Consider the following 12,266-nt stretch of genomic DNA (forward strand, 5'->3'; position numbering starts at 1 on the left):
TTAATTTTGCGTTGGGCATCGCCCAGCGCATTTATCTAATTTATTTTTTAATAACAATTTTAAGAAAATGGGCCGAAAGTACTGGAATCGCACTTTGGGCTCAATTAATTCCTCCGCATGTGTGTCTAGTATATTCCTGTCAATTTTCATCGAATTCTGTTCACGAGTAATGGAGAAATAGACATTCAAATGAACTGGACACAAGAAAAATAGAGAACGCGAGCGGCGCTTAGACCCCGTTGGGTGGAAGACCCCACGAGGTAAAAAACACACATTAACCACACATCACCCCTTGACAAGACCCCACCAACAGCACTCCATACACATGCACACAATCACCCATCAATGCTCAAACTACCTAAAATTCCTATCAACATTCAACATCCCTATACCCCTCCATCTCCATAACTTCCAGGTACCCATCTAATTCTAATTTAAACTTATCTACTTTTTCTGCTGCCACTACCTTTCCAGGGAGACCATTCCATGCATTAACTACTCTCTGAGTAAAAGACCCCTGCCTTGCTACTGTCTTAACTCTTCTCTTCTTTACTCTCAGGCTATGGCCCCTGGTCCGATCACTGTCCACTCTGCTGACGAATTCATCTGCACTTATTTTATCTATACCTTTCATTATCTTTCATTATCTTCAACATCTCCATCATATCTCCACGTAACCGCCTCCTTTCTAGTGTATAAAACTCAGTCTCCTTCAGCTGCTCCTCATAGCTGAGTCAAGCTAGGCCCGGAATCAATCTAGTAGCCCTGTGCTGAACCCTCTCTGTGGCATCTATGTCCTTCCTGAGTTGTGGTGACCAAATCTGCACACAATATTCCAGATGTGGCCCTCACTAAATTCCTGTACAATGTTAACACCACCTCTTTTTAGTTATAATTGATCCCCCTCCTTATACAGCTTAAAACCCTGTTTCTTCTACCTATAGTTGTCTGGCACTGTCCTGCCTGCTTTAACCTCCCATATCTACAACCACCCACAGATCCTTCTCCTGTGTGACACGCTCCAAAATTACCCCTTTCATCCTGTAATCTCTATTTTCATTGTTCTTCCCCATCCCCAACACCTTACACTTGCTCAGGTTAATTTACATCTGCCAATCTTTTACCAAATCTATGAAAATATCAATACTTTCCTGAATCTGATCACCACCCCCTCTGCTATCCACCTCACCTCCAAGTTTTGTGTCATCTTTCAATTCGCTATGACCGATTATGATCATTATTTATTTTGTTTAAACGTGCATTTGGATTGTTCAGGTGAATCGATGCACGCTCTCAATTTCCAGGTACGATTTCGATTGTTGCGGTGTAAACGGCTGCGGCGTCACAGGCAGTGCGATCGTGAATTTGAAAAGAAAAAAATTCTAAACATACTTTAATCAAGCGACGTGGTCACTCGAACTGAATTTTCAGTTACAAATTCAAACCAAAACGAATAATGTTTTACAGACAACGACTCTCTCTCTCCCTTTTTCATACTGCTCGGGTGAGGTGTTTAAAAATCAGGAAGTGACGTAATTTTGTATAAATTTCGGAACAAATCACAGCAACTACGGAAACTGTGTGCTTTGTTGTTAGTCGGTTTACCCGAGTTATGCGGGGGTCAAATTAAACAAATATATCGTGAATCGAGTCGTGTTGGTCACTGGGCCTCGGATCTGGTTACTGTACGGTATTATTAACTTTTTAATATTTAAATAAACCACTCTGACGCGGTGGGTGAAACGTGCGGTGTTGGTGCTGGTCGCTTAAAACCGTTCGTGAAGGTCTCCAGCGCAGGGTGTGCCAACTTCCGCTGATCGACCACGACAGTCGAACCCTCCACCCGTGAGGCCGAATAAATAAATAGAGCAATGCAAACAAAAAGCCCAGACGTCCCCAACCTTTGACCTCATTTAACACTGGAGGTGAAAATTCTTGGGCCTAAGTCTTTCACGAACCAGCTGGCCAGGCTTGATACTCGACGATAATTCGCCGACTCCTTGTTAAAAGATACCCGTGAGACCTTTAACGTCCGCCAGTTAATGCTAGCAGATGGGACGCTCGGCTTAACGCCCGTCTGAGGGACGGCCCACTGTGAGGGGAAGCCAGCCTGGGAAGCTCCAGAAGTTGATATCGGCTTGGGAATCGAACCCAAAACGACGGCTGTAAGGTCGGTGTTACACCTTTGTACCATCATGTTGGATTAGATCGTGCACAGACAAGATTAACATTCACCTGTCGTTGATAAGGCATTCTATAATTCCTGTATAACAGATTGTTTATACTTTGTTCGTGCGTTGAATGACCTGAAATAGCGTGAAACGCTTTCACGGTGGAGATGGCAACAGCGCATCGACCTCAGAAGGTATAAGGGGTGATAAAGGTGGGAGTAAAGGAGAGTGGTAAAGGGGATGGTGAACTTGTCCTGAGACAAACATCACCCTGACACATCCGGAGATGAACACCGTCCAGACACGTCCGAAGACAAACACTGTGCGGAGACAAACACCGCCTGGACATGTCCAGAGACAAACATCGCCCTGACGCATCCGGAGATGAACACCATCCAGACACGTCCGAAGACAAACACTGTGTGGAGACAAACACCGCCTGGACACGTCCGGAGACAAACATCGCCCTGACACATCCGGAGATGAACACCATCCAGACACGTCCGAAGACAAACACTGTGCAGAGACAAACACCGCCTGGACACGTCTGGAGACAAACATTGCCTGGACACGTCCGGAGACAAACACCACCTGGACACGTCCGGAGACAAACACCGCCTGGACACGTCCGGAGACAAACACCGCCTGGACACGTCAGGAGACAAACACCGCCTGGACACGTCCGGAGACAAACACCGCCTGGACACGTCCGGAGACATACACCGTCCGGACACATATGGAGATAACCGCCATCTGTACATAACCACCATCCAGACACGTCTGGAGACAAACACCATCTGAACACGTCCGGAGACATACACCGTCTGGACACATATGGAGATAACTGACATCTGTACATAACCACCATCCGGACACATCCAGAGATAACCACCGTCCGGACACATATGGAGATAACCACCGTCCGAAGTGTCAAATAATGTGTGAATAGAACTATGGATGGTTATAAGCATTACAGCTGTAATGCTATAAGCTCGAGAATCTCTTGACCTGAGCCAAATTTCAAAATTTTAAATGCGGAATTTACTTTAGCAGAAGTTTGTTTGTTTGTTCTCACATTCTCACATTGTTTGACAATCCGAATCAATTCTCACATTGTTTGACACTCCGAATGTCTCCAGGCATCTCCAGACAGTTTTTAATTTGACCGTGCTGGCTTGGCAAGTAATTAGCGATCAGTTATAACAAACATCACCAGTGATGCCTGGAATGTCTAACAATGTTCAAATTAGACATTTTTTTCTATCAAGAAGTTTGGTCAACTAAGAAGTTTAAATTTTGAAAGTTGACTTAGGTTAAGAGATTCTAGAGCTTATCACATTTGCAGAAATGAAATAAAGCCACAAACACTGGTGTCTCAGGGTGTTTCTAATCATTGCATCTTGCGATGTATCCAGCAATTCATTTGTATGATGATGAGGCATTCAATGATATGAATGAGGAAAAAAAATTTGAGCGCTTTATCATGAAGAATTTTTATTTATCAAAGCATTGTTGAACAGGCCGAACAAAATGGTGAATTAAGTCCCTAGCAAGCTGATAAAGGGATGACTCGGGCTGACCAAGGATGACGCCTTCATAAAAGATAATCAAATAAGGCCGTTAATTATCTTCAAAAGGAGTGTTTAAATTAACGCAAACACCCAACTTTCATTCATGCACTACCTTGGAGTTCCCTTAGTATGCATGCAAAGTTTTGGGGCAATAGGTTTCTTGGTTTTGGGGTTATGGAGGAGGCTCACTGACTGACACACACACTGACATTTATTAGTATAGATACCCCTCTTTTCTCACCTATGTAACTATCTTCATGAGTCCTTTGTCACATGCTCTTCCATAGAGAATTCAAGTCTCCTGCACACCGCCACCTCAAGGTCCTAGACCATTTCCAAAAACCTTTATTACATCGCTGAGACCCTGTTTTTCTTTCTCTCCTCAAATATATCCTGCTTGTCTTATGGGATATCAGTTTGTTATTCCACTTTTTCCCCGTTGCTCTATTTTGTTTGTTGGGTCTTACTTACAAATGGGTTAATTCCTCTACTTGGTGGGTTTAAATTTATACATTTCATGTAAATAGTATGAATGCTGTCAACGAATTTGAAACCGAATATAATTTGTTCATTTTTTTTTTTTGATATTATGTTGTGCATCTCAGAATTGCAGAAAAGTCTCAATTTTTGTTTTGATATTCTTTTCGAATCATGATGCAATGTTTTTAGTTTGTCTAAAAAAAAAATTAATCCACACTATATTTGAATATTGGTTCTTTTTCATTTGCAGGTGTACTCAAATGAGATGTTGCCAGGGCAAATAAAACCTCTGAGACTTCAGCTCACCATTTCTCGTACATTCTAGGTGGCCTAAAAGAGCCAGGTCCTTGGATGAGAATGCTAAGGGCAACCAAGGCCACTCGACAACAACTTTGCCCTGCTAGCCGACTATTTTGTAGTTTGGAGCTTTCTTCTGGGGCATCCATTGCAACGTGTTTTGGTCTGGACAACCAACAGCGTTGTGTGCTCGAGCTTAAGAAGCACAAAGAGAGAGCCAAACAACGAGTGGCTGATGCTGCGGTGCTGGTGCCACTCTGTTACGTGGAGGGTCAGCCATCTGTGCTTCTTACAATACGTTCTCACAAGCTTCTAGGATACCACCAAGGCCAGATAAGGTTGGGTGTTTTTAGCTTATCTGGAATTGGAATTTCAGATAAGGTATTGTCATCATGCACCATCCGTCTGTCCATCCGTCTCCTATTTTGACTTGTCCGATCAAACTGCTGGGCCGATCCGGGTGAAATTTGACAGCAACATTCCACTCCTGACTGGTCACAGGGATTGCAAAGCTCGTTCCGGTCACATGACTTTAAGTATATCAAAATGGCGGACTTAATAAATTCCTTCAACAATCTTCTCCAGACCCTCCAGTCAGTCTGAATGCTACGAAATTTGGGTTGCAACATTAGGTCAGGGTAGGGATGTCAAATTGCGGAGCTCACATGATCCTAAGTGTGTTAAAACCGCTGACTTCATCAATTTTGGGGAAAATTGTGTAAATTCCTTCAAAAATCTTCTCCAGACTCACAAGTCAAAATGTTATCAAATTTGGGTTACACATTAGGACAGGATCATGATAAATTGTGGAGGTCATGCCGATCACGTGACCGGAAGTGTGTCAAAATGGCCGACTTGATCAATTTTTGGGAAAATCGCGTAAATTCCTTCAAAAATCTTATTCCACAGACCTACCATTTAGAATGCCATCAAATTTGGGTTCCAACATTAGGACAGGGTCCTGATGTTAAATTGTGGTCATGCCGATCATGTGACCAGAAATGTGTAAAAATGGCGGACTTTGTAAATATTTGGGAAAACCGTGTAAATTCCTTCAAAAATCTTCTTCTCCAGACCCACCAGTAAGAATGCTACCAAATTTGGGTTACAACCTTCGGGAAGGGCTCAGATAAGCTACATGTCCAGTGGTCCATTTTTTAAAATACAATATTGTATTTCCTGCACGAGCTTTATTTCCTCTCACTCCACCTTAATTCCAACATCTCTCCCCGCCCCCCCTCCATTTTAACCCACAGCTTTCCTGGAGGTAAGCGAGATTCCAGTGATGCTAATTCGGTGCACACAGCACTTCGGGAGACACGTGAAGAGCTGGGCATTGATGTGCCTCAGACGAGCATTTGGGGCTTGCTCCCTGCCCTCCATTCTGGGGTGAGGGGGTAGTTATTTGGCATTACTTTCACTTATACCAAAGTATCTTCCCCTGATGTGTACATTTGGTTATGATCAAAGCAAACTGAAAACTCCCTCACCGAGCCTAACTTAACCTTACGGCACTCACCGCATCAGATATAGGCCCATGGAACAGTAGTATGACAGAGGTTGGAAGAACGATAAACCTAAACTTCACAGGTGATTGAATCGCTCTCTTTGCTCAATAGCTTAAGTTTGAGCTCCACCACCATCTCCATGTAATCCTCCATCCCAACCAGTGATATTTTCTCCTCCCCATTAACCGTATATAACCCAACCCTCTTCCTAGCAGGTTACTGTGTTTCCTCCCCTCCGATTTTCCTGTTCATTCATCCCTTGATTGTTGGACCCGCCTGTTGCCCCACTGCTACAAAATCAGTACGTGACTTTTTGCTTTCTGTCACCGAACTTCTCTGACCCTATGTTTTATATGCAAAAATAAAATAACTGTACTAAACCCTGAAATTGTAATGCCATATATGGCCAATCAAATAGAATCAAGCTGGTCAGATGATTTTGGTTTAATTACAAAAAAAAAAATTCCAAATAAATTTCAACAGATTTTGAACTCCATATTTTTACACTTTTCCTTTTCCCCTTTCCCTTTCCCTTTCTCCTAACGTCATCAATGTGGGAGGGCAATAGTTGCCATGGTAACAGCAATTTGGTAATTTGGAAAATTTGATCTATCAAGTGTTTTACTTGATGGAATGTTGTGCAGAACAAATTTGGTTGATACTTTTTCTAATTTTCACCAAACAGGTTTTTTTCAATGGCATTAACCTTGACCTTTGACTAATTTTGACCAGATTTTATACACATATACAGTACGACAGATGCGTACAAATAAGCTGTGTAAGTTTCAGTCTGATATCGTGAAAAATTCCTGAGGTTTGGAAATAATAAAATCACAAAAATATCCCATTTGATTATAATGGGGTGAAATTGTTGTCATGGACACTGTTTTCTCTTTGCAATGTGGGACTTTTTGTCTGCCATAGACTTTTTCTATTCCACACGGTACTTTTCCCTATGCCATTAACCAAGATGAGCAGAACCTGAAAAAAAAAGGAAAAAGAAAATTAATTAATTATATTTTGCACCCTCTTCGCTTGATACTGAGGTGCTTTAACAATGGGGGTGTTTTGATTATGACTGGTGAATATCAAGTGTTATTTCAGAAGGCCTTCAGACAAAGGTCTAACAGGGTCGAAAAGGTCTTTGGGGCCAAAGGGTTCGAATGGGGTCTATAATTTCTCGTGTGTCTTTGGTGTCTTAGAGGGTCTTAAGGTCCTCAGATGTCTTAAGGGGTTTAAAGGTTTTAGGTGAATTTTAGGTGATTTAAAGAAACAGACAGACAATTAAACAGTGGTGAATACGTAACCTCCGTCCACCTTCGGTGCCGGAAGTAATAAGAGGGGCATTAAAAGGGTTACAGGAAGGAGATGCATTAGTGGCAAAGACCTGGGAAGTTTTTGTTTTTCATGAAAGTGTCCCTTGACTTCAATGCACTTGCTCCAATTGTTCGCAGATTGCTCCTTCTGCTGCATCTCAGTTGTTTCTGCTCCATACCTCCTCCAAGCTTTCTGTCCTCTTTCAAATGTATTTTGTGTGAAGTCCTAAATCCTCACTCAACAATTCATACAATATCATGTGATATGCACTCTATTATCTGCTTTTGATAAGCCAAAAAGCCGTGGTCACGTCCACCATGACCGTGCCTTGGCCCCTAAGCCACTTCAGCCATTGGCAAACTTTAACGAAATTAATTTTTTTTCTGCAATAACCCTTCATTTTGGTTTGAAAATGGCACTATTTCATGCAGTTGATGCACCCATTACATTTCATGTCTTTTATACGTGGTGTCCATTTTGGGTCCGAGAAATAAATCCTGACTGTCTGTCATATTTTAATACCTCGGACGGAGCAGGTCATGTCTTCAGAGTTGTGTAACGAGGCAAACGTCCAACAGCTTCCCATCTCAAAGGAATTTATGTCTTCTTGCATCACACCTCATTCTCATTTACTTGTTTCGAAAATTGTTTTTCCCTCTCCCATTTTCCACAATGGTCCCTTAGTTGAGCAAAAAGCTGGTGAGACCTGTCATTGCGTTTATTGGAGAAGTGAACATCGACTCTCTGCATCCTTGCCCAGATGAGGTCTGTATGATGTTACTTTTATCTTAGTTAGAAGTTAAGTCTTAATTTTCATCTTTGCCAAACGTTCTTACATTATCTATCTCTTGCCTTTCGTATTAGCTTCTCTTTCTTGTCATGAACCTTTTCCAAAATCCTATCATCAGTCTTCTGCAGTGGAGTAAAATTTGGATTTTGATTTTGTACCATGTTCGTTTGTTTTTTTTGTATACATAGTCAAGGCTCATGGAAGAGGTAGTGCATTGAATGAATGGATCAGGACGTAACGGCCAAAAACAGGATGCAAAACACGCATGTATGGGGTGGGCAAGATGAATTCAGAAGAAAACTCCAAGGAGGGAAAACTGGAAAATTGGGAGGAGGAGGGATTTGGGTGGGGTTAACGAGGGTAGAAAATGTCATGGTTTTGGATTGGGGGCGATCTGAGATGGTGGTGAACAGCTGTCTTGAAGACCTGGAGGGAAGAATGAGATTGAAGAGGATGTGGAAGTTGATTCCACAGGTGGGCAAAAAGAGGAACAAATGAGTGGAGGTGAGCAGTGATCCTGGATTTAGGTAGTTTCATGAGAAGTGGGTTGATGGTGGACTGTGTGAGGCCTGCAGAAACTTGGGGGGACAATGCACAGAAAGAGCAGAAGGTGAAAGACCGGGAGAAGACAGAGAGACTACCAACCTGTCTGCGATGGCGAAGTGATAAGCCCATAAACTCAGCTTCAGCACAGGAGATTCCAATAATCTTAAAGGCCTTTGTTTCCACGGCATCAAGCTGAGCAAGATGTAAGGCAGGGTAGCCAGCCTAGAAGGGAGAGCGGTACACCCCATCAAGCCGTGGATCAAGCTGTAGGTGGATAGGAGTTCAGGTGTGCCAAGGAAGGACTTTGTATGACTGAGGATGCCCAGTCAGCGGCTGCCTTTGGAAACAAATTTTGAAATGTGGTTTGCCCAAGAAAGATCATCGCTGATAGTGAGACCCATTAGTTTGAATGACTGAACTTCCTCAAGAGCAATGTTAAGAAAGTAGATAGGAGGGTTTGCCAGATGGTCCTTTTGGAGAGAGATGGTGAGAATTGTCAGGATTGAATGTTTTGCTCGTCTTCAAGTTGCTCACCATCATGATTACCCTGCACATTCAGCTGCTGTTTTATGCTCGAATCCCATTAGATTAGGGCCTATCTTTGTATTATACACAGTATGCACCAATAAATGGCCAACAGTTGCAATTCAACATTTCTTGATTAACCTGCCCATAGTCCTTTGGTTTAATCAAGCTGTGTGTTTTGGCTGCATCCTTTCCCATTTTATTAAGGAATGGCCATGACCTTTAAACTATTTCACACTGTATGACTTTAAAGTTTTATCAAATGGCAAATCCGGTGCATTCTCTTGTGCATGAGTTCTGGTGTTTTTGAATGTTCAATCACAGTATATTGTTACAGACATGATAACACACGTTTTATTGATTTTCATTTCATTGCATAACTTTTAACCTCATTTATCACACTTTCCTCCAAACTGACTAGCCTGGGTTCGAATCCTGACCAGGCTATAAACTGTCATCCTGGTGCTTCGCACACCGGTCGAAGCATCATTGTATGTGCCGCCCCTCAGATAGACGTTAAACAGGGTGCCCCCTTCTGCGGAGATTAATACATGGACGTTAGAGATCCCACGGTGTACTTCGCGATGAGTTGGCGAGCTATTGCCAGAACTCTGGACAAATTCCATATTCCTGCTCTGACTTACAGGGGGCACTGCATCAGCAGCACATCTGCACAACCAGCAAACGATGTTGCCCACAACCCAGTGCTGCATATGAAAGAAGAGGAATCCTTGTTTATGTGAAGGAAAGAAAATATTTTTAACTGTACCTGTCAACTTTGGTTACTTTCCTAAACCTTCAAATGGAAGTTAAATTGTTATGCTGTGCATCAACATCGTAGCAACTGATTACTTACCGAACAGGGTGGCCGGGATGGCCTTGAGGTACACACACTTGCCTCTCAGCTGTCTAGCCTGGGTTTGAATCCTGACCTAGTTATAAGCTGTCATCCTGGTATTTCACAGGCATGGTGCATCATCAATGTGTGTGCTATCCCTCGGATGGATGTTAAACCGGGCGTCCCATCTGCCAGCATTAGTTGGTGGACGTTAAAGATCCCGTGGTGTCCTTCGTGAAGAGTAGGTGAGCGATCGCCGGCATCCTGAACAAATTCCAAATTCCTGTCCCAACCTACACAGGGCATTGCATCAGCTGCACAACCGTGCCCTCAGCCCAATGATGCTACCCCATGCCTTTGTGCTGTATATGAAAGACGAAGAAGACGAACAGAACAAAAAAGGCAGATTGATGTGATCTTACAAATGCATGTATGTTTGTATGAAAAGGAGTTCCTCATTCTCATCATCACTTTCTCCCCCTGAACAGGTTGAACAAGCTTTTGCACTTACTCTCAGCCACGTGTGCTCTCCACAAAACCAGGGATACACACATTTTAGGCGTAATGGGCGTTTTGCTTTTACCTTACCTGTATTTAATGGTGGCCCAGGTCATCGGGTCTGGGGCTTCACAGCTATTGTTCTTCATCAAACACTATGCTTGCTGCTTCCAAAGGTCTATTTCCCCATATGGGGCCAGAGAATGCGGCGGAGACCGTGGAGTGTGGTGACGGACAAGTGACAAGTTGGGATCGGGAGTTGAAGGAAAGGGCAATGAAGGTGGAAGAATGGTTGGATTGTGAAAAGCATTCACTTTTTGCTATTTCACAGAAATTAATCGTCACAACTCGTAAAGCATTTGTGACGTTCATAATGAAATTAATGTAACCATTTTAAATTCCAAACAAAAGTGTTGGTTTTTCTTTCTTCCTCGCAATCATGTTGCTCTTACGATGGTATTTATTTGGTGATGATTTCATTGTGGCCAATTTGTGAGATTAAGTTGAATCAACTTGAATAAAGTTTCCTTGTAATGATTCAAATAATAATTCATGGGATCAGTTCGGAATTAAACAAAACATATGCAATGAAACAGAAGGCTGGTTAACAGACTGCGGCAAAAAAATATTCCATCAAAGTACATCGATCCTGTGAAAAGCTCCACCAAAACAAGTTTTGTTTTTCTTTTCAGGAGCCAAGCTCATGAAACAGCAAGGTATAACTGACAGTGGGGACAAACATCAAAGGAATTAATGAGCAGGAAAAGAAGAGATGGAGAAGGGAGGAAACACTGAAACTTGTAAGTAAAACGGTTGTGCAAGGAAAGGTTAGTGCAGGTAATAAAGATCATGGGTCAGAATTGGAGATGACGCTGCATTGCTTGCTTGAAATCATGGAGGGAAGAGTGAGACAGAACAAGCCTCTGAAATGTGGTTCCAAAGATGAGAGAAGTGAGGAATAAAAGAGTTGTGAGGTGTGTAGTCAGCATGGATTTTGGAAGTTTAACCAGGTTGGGGTTACTGGAAGAACGTGTGCATCCTGGAGTTTGCTGGGGAGGGTCGGAGGACGAAGAGCAAAGAGAGCCATGCTGGAGAATATACGGTTAAAAAACAGAGATCACAGACCTGCCTGCGATTTGAAAGCAACAGACCTTGTGCTTCGACCTCATCATGGGAGACTCCATTAATTTAGAGAACTTTAGATTCCACAGAATCCAGGAGAGACAGATGGGATGCTGGGGCACCAGACAAATGGGGAGGGCAGTACTCCATTGAGCTACGGAAAAAGGTCTTGTCGACTGCGAGTAACTTTGATTTTCCAATGAAAGACTTGGATTGACGGAGGATGCCCAGCCTGTGGCTGGCTTAGGAGGCCAGCTTTGTTACATGGTTGGCCCAGGAAAGGTTATGACTCATGGTGAGTCCCAGACATTCAAGAGACTCAACCTCTTCCAGTAGCTGACCACCAAGGAAATAGATAGGTGGGTTCATTTGACAACCATTCCAGAGCGATAGGGTGAGACTGAAATTTTCCAGGAATGAAAGACAGGTTCAACTTATAAGACCAGTGTTTCATCATTTCCAGATTGGCAGAGAGAGACACAGTTGTTGTCTGCCGAGCAGAGGGATGGGGGTGCTGTACAACAATGTGGGGTCGTCTGCAAAAAGGAAGTGTTTGCCAGAGCATCATAGTGGTCGTTAATATAGATGAGGAACAAGACTGGG

General features: G+C 42.9%; 1 protein-coding gene across 2 annotated transcripts; it reads left to right on the forward strand.

Annotated features, from left to right (window-relative positions):
* Nucleotides 1-1,550: 1,550 nt before the first annotated feature.
* Nucleotides 1,551-11,090, forward strand: LOC147027897 (mitochondrial coenzyme A diphosphatase NUDT8-like). Of its 2 annotated transcripts, none has more exons than XM_085877652.1 (5): nucleotides 1,551-2,170; nucleotides 4,473-4,857; nucleotides 5,776-5,908; nucleotides 8,029-8,109; nucleotides 10,718-11,090. In XM_085877652.1, the coding sequence occupies exons 2-5, from the start codon at nucleotides 4,574-4,576 to the stop codon at nucleotides 10,781-10,783; spliced, it is 564 nt and encodes a 187-aa protein (XP_085733778.1). In that variant the 5' UTR covers nucleotides 1,551-2,170; nucleotides 4,473-4,573; the 3' UTR covers nucleotides 10,784-11,090. The 2 variants fall into 2 exon arrangements, with proteins under 2 accessions (XP_085733778.1, XP_085733777.1); XM_085877651.1 differs by having other exon boundaries at nucleotides 1,554-2,170; nucleotides 10,532-11,090.
* Nucleotides 11,091-12,266: the final 1,176 nt, after the last annotated feature.

This window comes from Eptatretus burgeri, chromosome 4 (genome assembly GCF_056783735.1).
Source record: "Eptatretus burgeri isolate ZD-2024b chromosome 4, Ebu_testis_v1, whole genome shotgun sequence".
NCBI classification, from domain to species: domain Eukaryota; kingdom Metazoa; phylum Chordata; class Myxini; order Myxiniformes; family Myxinidae; genus Eptatretus; species Eptatretus burgeri.

What these genes read in the sequence shown, in the direction of transcription:
- LOC147027897 (XM_085877651.1), top strand. Translation starts at nt 4,574, where the DNA reads ATGAGAATGCTAAGGGCAACCAAGGCCACTCGACAACAACTTTGCCCT. An exon ending in TCCCTGCCCTCCATTCTGGG is followed by an intron (nt 5,909 to 8,028) that starts GTGAGGGGGTAG and finishes ATGGTCCCTTAG; the next exon opens with TTGAGCAAAAAGCTGGTGAG. An exon ending in TGCATCCTTGCCCAGATGAG is followed by an intron (nt 8,110 to 10,531) that starts GTCTGTATGATG and finishes CCCCCTGAACAG; the next exon opens with GTTGAACAAGCTTTTGCACT.